Source organism: Oncorhynchus keta, chromosome 34, assembly GCF_023373465.1.
Source record: "Oncorhynchus keta strain PuntledgeMale-10-30-2019 chromosome 34, Oket_V2, whole genome shotgun sequence".
Classification (NCBI taxonomy): Eukaryota; Metazoa; Chordata; class Actinopteri; order Salmoniformes; family Salmonidae; genus Oncorhynchus; species Oncorhynchus keta.
In genome coordinates this window covers 26,155,049-26,171,709 of record NC_068454.1, presented here as the reverse complement: position 1 = coordinate 26,171,709, position 16,661 = coordinate 26,155,049, and the positions used below count along the sequence as shown (strand labels likewise).

Genomic DNA, 16,661 nt, shown 5'->3' with positions numbered 1-16,661 from the left:
TTGACAGAGAGCTTCATTACAGATTGAAATATGCATATTGGTCTATAACATGTCAGCAATTACTCTAGGGGTTTATTGGTAACTTATAGGCTGTATTTGAGGGCTGTTGTGGAGCAGGCAACCACAAAAGAAGCAGCGAAAATCACTAGTCATTGTACTAACACCACCCACATGAGTTACCTATACAGAACAAACAGATCTGAAGAACACCATTGCTGAAGGGGTTAACAACAAGGCCAAAATGAATACTGACAATTAAATATCTATTCCTCTCTATCAATTTGTTTGCCACCCAACCACCAATGTTGGAATCATTGGTTTGCGAAGGAAAGTAAATTGAATTCCCGCCATAATTAGTCCCTCTGGGAGGTGACGGGATGCTGCTGCTCAGAGGAACAACATTATTAGGGGGTGAGAGGGAGAGAGAGGGAGAGCCAGAGAGAGATGCAGAGAGCGAGAGAGAGAGCGAAAGAGATGCAGAGAGAGAAAGAGAGAGAGAGAGAGCCAGAGAGAGATGCAGAGAGCGAGAGAGAGAGAGAGAGAGAAAGAGAGAGATGCAGAGAGAAAGAGAGAGATGCAGAGAGAAAGAGAAAGAGAGAGATACAGAGAGAGATGCAGAGATGCAGAGAGAGAGGTGCAGAGATGCAGAGAGAGAGAGAGATGCAGAGAGAGAGAGAGATGCAGAGAGAGAGAGAGATGCAGAGAGAAAGAGAGATGCAGAGAGAAAGAGAGATGCAGAGAGAAAGAGAGATGCAGAGAGAAAGAGAGATGCAGAGAGAGAGAGAGATGCAGAGAGAAAGAGAGATGCAGAGAGAGAGAGATGCAGAGAGAGAGATGCAGAGAGAGAGATGCAGAGAGATGCAGAGAGAGAGAGAGATGCAGAGAGAGAGAGAGATGCAGAGAGAGAGAGATGCAGAGAGAGAGAGATGCAGAGAGAGAGAGAGAGAGAGAGAGAGGAGGAAAACGCATAGACGTAGCAAGATCGACAGAGCCCAGTCTGACCTTCTCCTTCCAATAAGACACTCACCTCAAAGCCTAGTCTGTCCTTCTCCTTCCAAAAGCAGAAATGAGTGACCTTCTTGTCCCAGAATTCATCAGGCTTCACCACACACACCAGAGACACCTCTGCTGGAATCACGTTCTATAAATAATGGGATAATATGAAGGGGAAAAAATTAAGTAAAATAAAATAAGCAAAATGGTATAGGCTTTCAATGGCTTACTGGACACAGTCAAATCCAGAAACAGAAATGTCATCCCCAAAACAATTCAGTGTTTTTCCTATATGCATTTAGCAGTGGCGCACCGCCATATTCTTAATTCCATTCCTTCACTTTAGATTGTGTGCATTGTTAGATATTACTGCACTGTTGGAGATAGAAACACAAGCATTTCGCTACACACACAATAACATCTGCTAAACACGTGTATGTGACAAATAACATTTGATTTGACAATGGCTGCCACTGCAAATAAATAAATACATTTTTAAATTGTAAACAGTTTTTGAGATGGTAAAAACATCAGTTCAGTGTAAACTTAAACCAGATATAAGGCATGTAGAGAAGATAATGGAGCAATCTATTTTTAAATAAGATCATCTTTGAGAACTAACAATCACCAAAATAAAAACTACAGTCAGGTAGAATCTAAAAGTAAAAAATGTCATGGCATCGGGCCCCCATGGATTTTGTTATAACGTTTGAGTCACAAAATGTGTACAATTGCAGGAAAATAGCTTTAAAACAGAAAAATGGTGTCTCTGTGGCCAAGAGCAAGACCTCTAAAACCGCACCATTTTTCAATAACTGTTTAGCACATCAGTTTTTCCATGAAATCCTGCAGTAAATTTCCCCATCCCATCACATGGTAGGCTACTAAATGAGGAGTAGCTTGCAGCAGCATTTTCCCCTGACAGTGCCAGGCAGATTAGTGTCAATAGATAGTACATTTCATACTGTCATCTTATCTTTCCTGGTCCTGTTTCTGCAGAGGTCTATGGATAGCAGGGGACTGGCGATATCGACCAAGAGCATTTTACACCGTATAGTCAATCTGCAGTGACAAAACCAGGTAAGGGCAGACAGGGAAGAATGCAGGCTACAGTACAACATACCTGGGTTCAAATAGTATTTTAAATCTTTCATAAACCTTGAGCGTTTTCTCTAGCATGCCTAGAGTGCCAGATGAGCAGGGTTTAACAGTTTGGGGACTATTCATTATGCCAAGCAAGCTCAAACAAGCATAGCTAAAGTATTTTAAATTATTTCAAACAGTATTTGAACCCAGGTCTCTGGCAGACAGACTGCAGACCACAGTCTGCTGATATTGACCTCCATCCACTCTGCAGTGTGGCTGGAGCCTGGGTCCTGTTCATTAGGCATCAAATGGAAGAAAATGCCTAAAACAGGGAGGGACAATGGTGTAAAACGTTTTACACGTGTGCCCTAATTAGCACAACACAGAGCCTGGACTTCAGGGAAAAACGTGAAGTATTGTTTAACGGTATAATCAGCCAGCCGTGTCAAGATGTTTAATTCCTACTCTTCTTAAAATCTAATCAACTTAGATTCCTTTTTGTCTTAATTACTTTCACTTGATTGCTGGTGATTCATTTGATCTATTTATTTGATTAGTTTAGTGACATTTTTTTAGGGACCACGCACATTGCACATTGCCCCAGATTTGGCTCCATAGCCCATCACTGTAATGTTTTACGACATTTGGAGGGTTATTATTTATTATGCAGGTAGGGTCAACAGAGACGAGACACCGACAGAACGCAACATCTGGGTTGGACCACCATTTTATTTCTCCTCCCAGCTCTTTGTCACATTCTGATTGGTAGAGGTGTTAACGCGGTGTGGGTAGACCTAGATCGTTCCCCTGTGGAAACTTCATGCCCACATCTGCTTCTCACTCGGACATATGCTCCTCTATACTGCGCTAATTAATCATTACACTCATGAATATTCACTAGGATCATTATAAATAGAGAGTGGTGGGTTTTAAAGGGTTAAACCTACTGAACATTGTTAAATAGGCCATTGGGAACAGAACACATCATGTTAAAGTATTTCTACATCCTCACCCGCCACTAGTCTTTTTCTAATACAACAAAGCATGGCATCGTCGTCTTATCTAGCCTGGGTGTGTTATAGCAGACTGCATAGAAACAGTCAGGAGAATAAAGTCAAGTACAACAGAGACAATAGTGACTGACTGACCTACATGAGTCATCATGCTGTCAAACTGTAGAGGATGTTATTAGTACTCACTACTGTACATATGACTGTAATCCTCTATACATTGCAAATGCAGTAGGAGATAAAGACTGCAGATTGAAATGAGGTGTAGGTGCCATTGTTTTTGACAGGCGTTCCTCCGCTTGATAGACAGAAATATGGACCTCTCGTCTCAATGCAGTGTGGGGTAAACTGTGCTTTTATCCTAAAAGGAACACTGTGCTGATTCTCTGTGTCCTACCAGCAACATGAACCCCTTCTTTTATCAGTTCCTACCTGCAACATCAGTACCACAGTCTTCACGATGTTCCACTGTGACTTTCGTCCGTCCACGATGACTGTGAAGCCTCTTGCTTTGCACTTGTCACTGAAGAGAGAAGACAAGAGAAATATGGTGATTGTGTGTCTACCTGTAATAATGTGTGCTCTTGTTCCATGAATTTGACACCAAGGATCCCAGTATAGGTCAATAGAAGACATCAGATACGTAGATGAAGAAAGCATCCCACTGGGAACCCACAACCGTAGCGCCATGTTCTTACTAACTGAGCCAGACAGGACCATAAAGCCGAGATGAATACAGATCACAAATTGTGTGATCATCATGCAGAAGTCACAAGCTAACATAGCATGATCTTCCTTAACTTTTGGTCTTCTCTCCTACACACCCACGTAGCAGAAGTAGCTCAATCCAAATAGAATACAGTCTAATGAAAGTCCAATACTGTTGCTATGCAAGTGCATTTTCAAAAGCAATGGAGCCAAAATCCCTTTTAGAGGCCTACAGATCAATATGAGAATAATAGAATGTCAGCCAGATAAAGGACAGGCTCTGTGCTCACATTCCATTGGCTAATAAAAGTAGACCACCTTAACAAGCAATGCTCTCTGCCTAATTAAATAATAGTGGTAAGTATTTCCAAATCAAGCTGCTGTGTATGTGGTATTTGGACATGATGAATACAATGATCCATTGAACTGTAAATAATAAAGGACCATGATTTATTTATTTATTTTTAAGGATTATTTGAAGGATCTACACGAACATGCTCCCAAAAAGCATGCTATCCAATTGAAAGCCCATTTGAATGCATCTAGATGTTTACAAGTCAGTGGTGATAATACAGTGTGTGCCAGTGATTGATTCTTGCCTGGGGATGCCGAGGAGATAGTCCAACGTGGAGCTGAGCTCCTCCATACTGGTCTGTTCTGTACATAGTGGAATGGTTAGGATCAGTCCACTGCGTCTGTCTTTGCCTCCTGTGAATGTGAAACAACCAGAACAATAACTGTTATTAATATTTATTTATACAGATTAGTCTCACTGAGATAACATTTATTTTGCAAGAGAAAGCTAGTGTATCTACCGTAGTGGGTGTACCCATGAGTGTGCCAGTCAAATTGCCATGGTCAGAGGTTCCAAGGCCATTTTATTCCTTCTAATTCTATGGTATCTACACTGATTCACCGTACAAGTCATTAAACAATCCATTTCCAAAGAATGCACACTAAAAAGTGTGTATAAATAGGACTGTGTGTAAATAACAGTCATATAATGGTAGACTTTGGAGAAGGTCGGGCAGAACCAAGTATTCCAAGTACGGCCGGCCAAGAATCATCTATTAAAGGAGTAGTGTCTTGTAAACGCCACAGACAGCGGTAATAATGGAGGGAGCTCTGCCCCAGTCTCTATGTAGTGCACTACTTTTGACCAGAGTCCTATTGGCCTTGGTCAAAAGTAGTGCACTATATAGGGAATATGGTCCCATCTGGGACATACCCTCTGACTCAAAAGCTCCTGCTACGTCGTTTTGTTCCTCGTAACACATCTGTATAATGATAAGGGGATGAACCAAAGGAGTGCCTAGTGCCACATGTCAGGGTTAAAGGAGCAAAAGCAACAGTTATTCTCGTCAAACTTAGTTTTGTGTCCACTAGGAGTCAGTGACATAAAAGCAACAACTATTTGTCAAAGTCAGTCTTCTTTCAAGCCAGTGTGAGTCAGGTAGTCAGATTTCATTCAGGGAAGTGACAAAATAGCTGCTTTGTTCTTTCTTTTATATGTGTAAGACTCTAAACACAGGATACCACATAGTTGATTGTTGTGATTTTCCTGACAGGAATCTGTGTCTATTGGAGACTTTTACAAGTCCAGAAGAAAACTAACTAACAGAAGTCTTTAAATGATGCTCACCGCCACATTTCTTTATTTTATTGTCTAAACTATTATTTTGCCAAAATGTGAAATTGGATCTCAAGAGAAACCCCATTTTCTCTCAAACTAAACGTGTGTGAGTGTATGCAGTACAGCAGCTCAATCCAAAACATTTTTCTCTTTGAAGCAAACAAGAAAGAAAATCCATATTTATCAATTTGTGAAATTAACTATTAGCTAGTATTTCATTAGACTTTAGTGTAACAAGAATAAAGATCTATTCTATTCTAATACCACAAGCATTCATTTTGTTGTGTATCTAGTACCTAGTAAGTCAATGAGACCTTCAACAGTATCTGAACACAGAGTCCCTCCCTGACGCAGCCCTGGTGCTGTGACCTTCAAATCAGCATCATCAACAAGATGAGAAACCTCATTCTGTCAGCAGCAGGCAGGACAGAACAGAACAACAGGCTATTATCACAACACACTGCCTGCCAGAGCCAAGAATAGAGGAGGGTTTATCAGACCACCCAAGGACTCGCTACTAGACTCCTAGACCAAGGACTAACGCTACACTCCTAGATCGAGGGCTAACACTACACTCCTAGACCAAGGACTAGCTACTACACTCCTAGACCAAGGACTAGCTACTACACTCCTAGACCAAGGACTAGCTACTACACTCCTAGACCAAGGACTAGCTACTACACTCCTAGACCAAGGACTAGCTACTACACTCCTAGACCAAGGACTAGCTACTACACTCCTAGACCAAGGACTAGCTACTACACTCCTAGACCAAGGACTAGCTACTACACTCCTAGACCAAGGACTAGCTACTACACTCCTAGACCAAGGACTAACACTACACTCCTAGACCAAGGACTGACACTCCTAGACCAAGGACTAACACTACACTCCTAGACCAAGGACTAACACTACACTCCTAGACCAAGGACTAACACTACACTCCTAGACCAAGGACTAGCTACTACACTTCTAGACCAAGGACTAGCTACTACACTCCTAGACCAAGGACTAACACTACACTCCTAGACCAAGGACTAGCTACTACACTCCTAGACCAAGGACTAACACTACACTCCTAGACCAAGGACTAACACTACACTCCTAGACCAAGGACTAACGCTACAATCCTAGACCAAGGACTAACACTACACTCCCTTCAGAGGCTAGAGAGGGATGATGAGCACACCAATAACACAGCAACTTCAAATGGTTGTTCCCTTGCACACCTATAATGATTAAGCAACTTGATGAAAATGAGAGCTAGATGTGGGGTACACACAAAGCTTCACAATCCTGGGAATTATACGAGGATGCATAACTTCAAGTTAATTTTTTAGTGAACTCTGCCTGCCTCTACTTCCTTGATAATGCTGGCTCTCACTGCTGTACGCTTATTTCACTGACTGGGAATGTTCAATAAGCAGCACAAATAGTGCTTGAGCCAGTTGCACGAGGACAAAGGTAAAGTAGTAATAGTAGATTCTGGCACTACTGTTGGGCATTTCTATGTAAAGATGATCACTGGTAAATGTAATGTTAAGCTGAGCAATGTAAATGCAGTGCGGATCATTCCAAGAAGCCATCTCTGTCAACAGTAAAGATAAACAGCTTTGACTGACTGGAGGATATTATTACCTGACAAGAAGGCTAGGCGTTTCTTCAGAATGGGCAGTATGTTGGTAGCCTCCATACTGGCAAGTTCCCCCCTGCAGTCTGAAAAGTAAACATATAGGTTATAACAAAGCAGGTGATGCACATAATAATCATTAGACGATCACACACGCATACATATTAGCATACAGCACTGTCATCCCTGTCAATTACAAGCCAACTGACACAACGAAACACCAAGATACTTTACCTTTCTAGAAATCAAAGGTACCTCTCTCAAACATTTCCTTCTGGGCCCATGTTCTGTAATGAGGACAAAGAAATAAGAACAAGTCAACACTATAGATCAGTAGCAACTAGCTCAATATTGACAATCGTATTGACAAACAAATCATCCACTAATAAGGAATCAAGACATACCTTATTACTATGTCAGAACAAAAATAATGTCCAAGAACCATTTTGTTAGTCTATGGTATGAGGCTATGAAGAATGACGTGTGAACTGTTGTAATATATTCTATTAGCCTTAAACACAATAATAAAATGGCTTGTGTTGCAGTATTGGGAGGATTACCCATCTGGACTGTCTTGTCTTAACTGAACGATACATAAACCACTGCAGTACATCATCATATCATTTTGGTCAAATCTGTTCTCAGCATATTTTTGAATTCCAAACACAGCAGAATGATAGATTTACATGATCGCTGGCCAAAACAGTGTGGGGAAACATTTGAAACCCATTAGTAGATTGCAATGCAGCAAACTCTGACCTACTGCACAGTAATGAGCCACCCACTGGCATATTAGCATTGATTGTCACAAACTGCACCCTATTACCTACAACGCACACTACTTTTGACCAGAGCCCTATGTGCACTTGTCAAGGTAGTTCACTACATAGTGAATAGGGTGCCACTTGGGATACCCTGGTTTAGTGTACATATCTCTCACAAGCTTTCATGTAGTGCATCTGAGTTATTCAGGCAATTATACAAACCATAATAACCATCTATTATTCAATAACCTTATCCTGGAGTCATGACTAAGTAGCTATATTTGTAGGAAAAGTTAGGGTTGCTTTTCTTTCCTGGAAAGTTGGTGTCTTTGAGCTATTCTAGATCAAATATGTTTATGATGTGTAGTTCAAACTGGCTACTGTAATTAGCCACTGGTGAATAGTCTTACGCAGTACGAAAAAGTACTCAAATATATGCACTCACTACTGTAAATAGCTCTGGATAAGAGTGTTTGCTAAATTACTCAAATGTACCCATTCTCACACTCCAGGAATAAATAGGTATTCCTATTTGGAGGCTGTAATTGATGACAATAACAATGCTACTTATTGTGATGGACAAACAGTATGTTATTTCTTCTATTTCAACATTAGACTACTCCTACAGCATTGATAATATGTGGCTACAATAGTTTTCACATGCTTCGAAAGTAGAGTAATTTGATATTGGTGACATTTTCAATGACATGGCCACGATGCATAGGCTACGTATGCAAAGGGCATTTAGGAGCGAGGACAACACTAGGTATGGTTGACAATAATCAACAGACATAACTATATTTCATACATTTAGGTTAAATTCCAAGTTCCGATATGTTCGATATTATCCTTATGTGGTGGCAAATCATTATGTTTTTATAGTAGGCACACAGCAGGCACGAGACAAAAGCCCTAAAATCGAAGGACCCACAGGACCCTGGCCTTCTCATCACAAGAGCTCTTTAAAAAAAATCGTAATTGTAAAATCCTTTATACATATTGTAATGTATGAAAATGATAATATATGTCCCATTTGCTTACCCGTGCTGAATAAAAATCCGCATTCGTATCACTTTGTAGCAGTAGCACGAGGTTTTCCCCAACTGACTACACATCCAATGGAAGCAACGCTAAACTGTTATAGTGAGCAGGCGATGCAGACACAATGACCTATATTCCTGAAACTGAATCCCGTGTTCGCAATATAATCCTTGTATGAAAATGATACCGTTTGTTGCGGCCAAAGGGACGATTCCCTTCTTACCTCAGACGAAACAGGACGAATTATGTATGTATCATTATACGACGTTGAATCAATGTAGTCTGTAGGAGGAGTTTCTATTGAAAAATCCCAGTTTATCTGACCGAGCTCCACTGATTTATTGGACGGTAGGCGATCACATCTGTAACATCTTTCAACGCTTAGAACTTGTCAGAAAAAACATTGTATCGTCAAAAGTTACAACTCCGCCATATCTATACTGGGTTGTTATTAAAATATGGTTTGTTTTCAGGGGGCTGGACTGTTACTACGGAGGCAACTCCCAAACGGACAATACATGCAATAGAGCGCCCTCCGACATATGTGAAGCTAGCCACAATAAAGATGATCCATAATAGTGGCATTTGTGGTTCTCCTTCAAAATAAAAGGCACTCGTTGAAAGTTATTGCAAATAGATAGATAGTGGAATCATGTCATATTTGGACTAGATAATGCTAAACAACGTTGGGAAGATGTTATATTATTTAATCAAAAGTTAATTTGGGAGAAAAAATACAAATCTTCAGAGTAGTAGTCTACTCAGCGACAACTACATAACACAATTGTGAAGAGTTTTACAACAGGGGCACCGGTGGAAGGGCGAGAAGGAGTTAAACGGAGCCCTATGTCAGTCACACCAGCTCCCATGCTTAGCATTCATACTCCAATGCCAGCTGCTCCTGGTATTTTAGGTCCTTAAAGGGCGCTGCAAAATTTGCACGGCGATGGGGTACGGAGCTCAATTTGACGTCTGTGTGACTATGGAGAGAGACTCCGCCATTGCGTCGCACCCTTCATATGGATTTTCCGACCACATTTTCGGATCAAGCATAAAACGCACCACATGGTCATTCCCATGTGTGCATTGGCCCTGTAGCATTTATGGTGATATGGCCTTTGCAGATGTCGGGGCATTCATATTTCTTGCGCTTCTCCGAATAGTACGGAGCTGTTGTGAAGGAAGTTGTCAAGGAAGTGAGTTTGTGTTTATACAGAATCCCCACCCACTCCTACCGTCAACCAATCATGTCAATGCGGAACTACACTGAGCTATACAGACACTCATGGGAGGCGCACGGCAATGCGGTATGGAGCTCAATTTGGCCTCTGCATGCCACCAGAGACTCCACAATTGTGTCACACTCCATATGGAGCCTCCAAACACATTTTGGATCAAGCATAAATTGGCTTTTACCCAGTCATTGCGATGTGGGAAGTGCATTACAAAGACCCGAAAGTGACATGGTTTTAGTAATTTGCTAAAGATAATCTTCAAATTGTGAATATCACTTATGTCATGTGTTTATGTAACTAGTAATGCTTTTTTAAGCATTTATCCGAGTCCACTTCAACAGACAACCTAAGGCATGGAGAAGTTATTTTTTTGTTTTAATATATTTTTTATATAATATTATATATTCTTTCTACCCAAATGGTTGTTACAGTCTTGTCCCATCGCTGCAACTCCCGTACAGACTCGAGAGAGAGGCGAAGGTCGAGAGCCGTGTGTCCTCTGAAACACAACCCAGCCAATCTGCACTGCTTCTTGACACAATGCCCGCTTAATATAGAAGGCAGGCCCGCCACAGGAGTTGCTAGTGTGTGATGGGACAAGAACATCCCTGCCGGCCAAACCCTCCCCTAAACCAGACGAAGCTGGGCCAATTTTGCGCCGCCCCATGGGTCTCCTGGTCGTGGTCGGCTGCGACAGAGCTTAGACTCGAACCCAGAATCTCTAGTAGCACAGCTAGCACTGCAGCGCAGCACCTTCGACCACTGTGCCACTCAGGATGCCCATGGAGGAGTTCTTTAAACTATTTTCCTGCGCGATGGATGGACTGCTATGCGGATGACACACAGCTGAACATTTCAATGAAACATGATTGCCCTCGCTAGAAGCCTGTGTTTCAGACATAAGGAAGTGGATGGCTGCAAACGTTCTACTTTTAAACTTGGACAAAACAGAGATGCTTGTTCTAGGTCCCAAGAAACAAAGAGATCTTCTGTTGAATCTGACAATTAATCTTGATGGTTGTACAGTCGTCTCAAATAAAACTGTGAAGGACCTCTGCGTTACTCTGGACCCTGATCTCTCTTTTGACGAACATATCAAGACTCTTTCAAGGACAGCTTTTTTCCATCTACGTAACATCTGAAACTTTCTGTCCATAAATGATGCAGAATAATTAATCCATGCTTTTGTTACTTCTAGTTTAGACTACTGCAATGCTCTACTTTCCGGCTACCAGGATAAAGCACTAAATAAACTTCAGTTAGTGCTAAATATGGCTGCTAGAATCCTGACTAGAACCCAAAAATGTGATCATATTACTCCAGTGCTAGCCTCCCTACACTGGCTTCCTGTTAAGGCAAGGGCTGAGTTCAAGGTTTTACTGCTAACCTAGAAAGCATTACATGGGCTTGCTCCTATCTATTTTTCCGATTTGGTCCTGCCGTACATACCTACATGTACGCTACGGTCACAAGACGCAGGCCTCCTAATTGTCCCTAGAATTTCTAAGCAAACAGCTAGAGGCAGGGCTTTCTCCTATAGAGCTCCGTTTTTATGCCTCCCCATGTGGGAGACGTAGACTCGGTCTCGACCTTTAAGTCTTTACTGAAGACTCATCTCATCAGTAGGTCATATGATTGAGTGTAGTCTGACCCAGGAGTGTGAAGGTGAACAGAAAGGCTCTGGAGCAACGAACCGCCCTTGCTGTCTCTGCCTGGCCGTTTCTCCTCTCTCCACTGGGATTCTCTGCCTCTAACCCTATTACAAGGGCTGAGTCACTGGCTTACTGGTGCTCTTCCATGCCGTCCCTAGGAGGGGTGCGTCACTTGAGTGGGTTGAGTCACTTACATGATCTTCCTGTCTGGGTTGGCGCCCACCCTTGGGTTGTGCCGTGGCTGAGATCTTTGTGGACTATACTCAGCCTTGTCTCAGGATGGTACGTTGGTGGTTGAAGATATCCCTCTAGTGGTGTGGGGGCTGTGCTTTGGAAAAGTGGGTGGGGTTATATCCTGCCTGTTTGGCCCTGTCCGGGGGTATCATCGGATGGGGCCACAGTGTCTCCTGACCCCTCCTGTCTCAGCCTCCAGTATTTATGCTGCAATAGTTTATGTGTCGGGGGGCTAGGGTCAGTCTGTTATATCTGGAGCACTTCTCCTGTCTTATCCGGTGTCATGTGTGAATTTAAGTATCCTCTCTCTAATTCTCTCTTTCTCTCTTTCTTTCTCTCTCTCGGAGGACTTGAGCCTTAGGACCATGCCTCAGGATTACCTGGCATGATGACTCCTTGCTGTCCCCAGTCCACCTGGCCGTGCTGCTGCTCCAGTTTCAACTGTTCTGCCTGCGGCTATGGAACCCTGACCTGTTAACCGGACGTGCTACCTGTCCCAGACCTGCTGTTTTCAACTCTCTAGAGACAGCAGGAGCGGTAGAGATACTCTTAATGAAGACATTTACTCCTGAGGTGCTGACTTGTTGCACCCTCGACAACTACTGTGATTATTATTATTTTTCCATGCTGGTCATTTATGAAATTTTGAACATCTTGGCCATGTTCTGTTATAATCTCCACCCGGTACAGCCAGAAGAGGACTGGCCACCCCTCATAACCTGGTTCCTCTCTAGGTTTCTTCCTAGGTTTTGGCCTTTCTAGGGAGTTTTTCCTAGCCACCGTGCTTCTTACACCTGCATTGTGTATAAATACATGTATAAATACATTTCATTTTATTTGATTTCACGGCGATGTCATTTATAAAATAGCCCCCAACACTCTTCTCAGCAAACTGGATGTAGTCTATCACAATGTCATCCGTTCTGTCACCAAAGCCCCATTTACTGCCCACCATTGCGACCTGTATGCTTTATTTGGCTGGCCCTCACTACATATTCGTCGACAAGCCCACTGGCTCCAGGTCATCTATAAGTTTTTGCTAGGTAAAGCCTTGCCTTATATCAGCTCACTGGTCACCATAGCAACACCCACCCGTAGCACGCTAGCAAGCTCCAGCAGGTATATTTCACTGGTCATCCCCAAAGCCAACACGTACTTTGGCCGCCTTTCCTTCCAGTTATCTGCTGTCAATGAATAGAAGGAATTGCAAAAATCACTGAAGCTGGAGTCTTATATCTCCCTCTCTAACTTTAAGCATCAGTTGTCAGAGCAGCTTACCAATCACTGTACCTGTACACAGCCCATCTGTAAATAGCACACCCAACTACCTCATCCCTATATTATTACTTACCCTCTTACTCTTTTGCACCCCAGTATTTCTACTTGCACATCATCATCTGCACATCTATCACTCCAGTGTTAATGCTAAATTGTAATTATTTCGCCTCTATGGCCTATTTATTGCCTACCTCCCTACTCTTCTACATTTGCACACACTGTACATGGATTTGTCACTTTTTCTATTGTGTTATTGACTGTACGTTTGTTTATGTGTAACTCTGTGTTTGTTGTTTTTGTCACAATGCTTTGCTTTATCTTGGCCAGGTCACAGTTGTAAATGAAAACTTGTTCTCAACTGGCCTACCTGGTTAAATAAAGGTGAAATAAAATAAATAAATAAAAAAGGTTTACACCTGTTGTAAGATACAGTATCTGTTTTCTTGCATGGGCTGTGTCGCAATCCACTGCATCCGCCTATGTCGGCCTTCCTCATCTGCGGAGGAAGTTGGCTGAACTACAGCAGTATTTGTCAGACCATGAGCCATCCTGAAAATGGGTCTTCTCAGGAAAACAACTGTACCGTCCGAATGGTTTGGCCTACACAACTAATATGACCACTCTATGGGAAGATGATAATCTCACAAAGGAAATATGAGACTGTCGTCTGAAGCTAACCAATACATATTAATAGAAGTATGGAGGTAGTTTTGTGCCAACAAAAATAAGGAGTTAAATATGTGTAAAAAAATATGAAAAAATAATTGAGCTTTATTACATCTCCTAGAGGACAGACACTTCAAAATCGTATTCCTTATGATACATTTTTTTAATCTGTTATTCAATCAGTGGAGGCTGCTGAGGGGAGGACGGCTCATAATAATGGCTGGAACGGAGCAAATGCTTGATGTATTTGATACCATTCCGCTGTGGTGCAGATGTTGGATTTATCAAACGCATGGGCTTGACAGAAATGGCAGCAGAAGGCGAATGTTGATTTCTTTGTTGCATACATATCCAGATGATGCTGTGTACTATTTTGCGCAATACGCTGTCGGTGTGTTTGAAACGTAACAATAGCAACAAAGAAACAAACTATTGATAACTATGTCTACTTGAACACAGAGTAAAACTGTAAATTAAAGTTAATTGGATCGCCTATGCATTGAATGCAGTGGGATCCTCATCTCATTTTAGGGTCGGATTTAGGCCTCAGGGTTGGCATACATTTGAATTGAAGGGAATCAAATCAGGTATACACAGTTGAAGTCGGAAGTTTACATACACTTAGATTGGAATCATTAAAACTCCTTTTTTTCTTGTTAACTAACTATAGTTTTGGCAAGTCGGTTAGGACAACTACTTTGTGCATGACACCAGAAATGTTTCCAGGAATTGTTTACAGACAGATTATTTCAAATCAAATCAAAGTTTATTTGTCATGTGCGCCGAATACAACAGGTGTAGTAGACCTTACAGTGAAATGCTTACTTACAGGCTCTCACCAATAGTGCAAGAATGATATTAGGTAAACAATAGGTAAATAAAGAAATAAAAAACAATAAAAAGACGGTGAAAAACAGTAGCAAGGTTATATACAGTAGCGAGGCTATATACAGTAGCGAGGCTACATACAGACACCGGTTAGTCAGGCTGATTGAGGTAGTATGTACATGTAGATATGGTTAAAGTGACTATGCATATATGATGAACAGAGAGTAGCAGTAGCGTAAAAAGGGGTTGGGGGGTGGCGGGACGCAATGCAGATAGCATGGATAGCCAATGTGCGGGAGCACTGGTTGGTCGGGCCAATTGAGGTAGTATGTACATATGTACATGAATGTATAGTTAAAGTGAATCTGAATATATGAGAAACAGAGAGTAGCAGCGTAAAAGAGGGGTTGGGGGGCACACAATGCAAATAGTCTGGGTAGCCATTTGATTACCTGTTCAGGAGTCTTATGGCTTGGGGGTAAAACTGTTGAGAAGCCTTTTTGTCCTAGACTTGGCACTCTGGTACAGCTTGCCATGCAGTAGTAGAGAGAACGGTCTATAACTGGGGTGGCTGGGGTCTTTGACAATTTTTATGGCCTTCCTTTGAAGGCGTAGAGGTCCTGGATGGCAGGCAGCTTAGCCCCAGTGATGTACTGAGCCATACACACTACCCTCGGTATTGCCTTGCGGTCGGAGGCCAAGCAATTGCCATACCAGGCAGTGATGCAACCAGTCAGGATGCTCTCGATGTTGCAGCATTTCACTTGTAATTCACTGTATCACAATTCCAGTGGGTCAGAAGTTTACATACACTAAGTTGACTGTGGCTTTAAACAGCTTGGAAAATTCAAGAAAATGATGTCATGGCTTTAGAAGCTTCTGATAGGCTAATTGACACAATTTGAGTAAATTGGAGGTGTACCTGTGGATGTATTTCAAGGCCTACCTTCAAACTCAGTGCCTCTTTGCTTGACATCATGGGAAAATCAAAAGAAATCAGCCAAGACCTCAGAAAAAGTATTGTAGACCTCCACAAGTCTGGTTCATTCTTGGGAGTAATTTCCAAATGCCTGAAGGTACCACATTCATCTGTACAAACAATAGTATGCAAGTATAAACACCATGGGACCCTGCAGCCGTCATACCACTCAGGAAGGAGACACGTTCTGTCTCCTAGAGATGAACGTACTTTGGTGCGAAAGGTGCAAATCAATCCCAGAACAACAGCAAAGGACCTTATGAAGATGCTGGAGGAAACAGCATACAAACTGTCTTGCCAAAACTGTAGTTTGTTAACAAGAAATTTGTGGAGTGGTTGAAAAACAAGTTTTAATGACTCCAACCTAAGTGTATGTAAACTTTCGACTTCAACTGTAAATAGTTATAAACTGCAGCTACAACCCTTCCTAAAGCAGATGGTTATCAATTATGTTCTATCACCAGTGGGTGAGCAAAGTTTGCCTCTATTTATATAGTGATCTATAGATCGTGATTAATAGATTGTTTTATCTCTAATAAACAGTAATAATAATTACTATAGTAATAATTATAAATACATTCAATAATGTGTAATTGTGTATTCGTCTTTCAGATGCAACTGATTGAAAATAAGAAACACAGAGACAAGTGTTTTCCTCTGATACATAATGGAAATGTATGTTTTGAAAAAGTCCTCCCAATTCCCAACAATCAAACTTTGTCCCAACAATATTGATTCTTGGCATATGGTCCCTTAATTTAAATAAATTCAATGTTATATGTGTTTTCTATGGTAATACTCTTACTCATGAAGAGTGAATGTGTCTAAGAAGAACCACTAGATGTCTCTGCCTGTCCAATTTCTATTAAAAGCTGTGACAAAATGTTCCCTGCTCACATGCAGTAATTCAGCAGCCGTTGCAGA

The 16,661-nt window shown here is 41.7% G+C and overlaps 1 protein-coding gene across 3 annotated transcripts in view; it reads right to left on the bottom strand.

Annotated features, from left to right (window-relative positions):
* LOC118366873 (SEC14 domain and spectrin repeat-containing protein 1) overlaps positions 1-10,072 on the bottom strand; it is a 37,633-nt gene extending 27,561 nt beyond the window's left edge. Inside the window, exons 1-6 of one of the 3 annotated variants that reach the window (XM_035749670.2) lie at positions 8,866-10,072; positions 7,295-7,347; positions 7,069-7,146; positions 4,397-4,505; positions 3,522-3,612; positions 1,028-1,141 (exon numbers count right to left, since the gene is read on the bottom strand). In XM_035749670.2, the coding sequence (XP_035605563.1) occupies positions 1,028-1,141; positions 3,522-3,612; positions 4,397-4,505; positions 7,069-7,123 (369 nt within the window). In that variant the 5' untranslated portion in view covers positions 7,124-7,146; positions 7,295-7,347; positions 8,866-10,072. The remainder of the gene's footprint in view (positions 1-1,027; positions 1,142-3,521; positions 3,613-4,396; positions 4,506-7,068; positions 7,147-7,294; positions 7,348-8,865) is intronic. The other 2 variants (XM_035749668.2, XM_035749669.2) reach the window with 2 other exon arrangements.
* Positions 10,073-16,661: the final 6,589 nt, after the last annotated feature.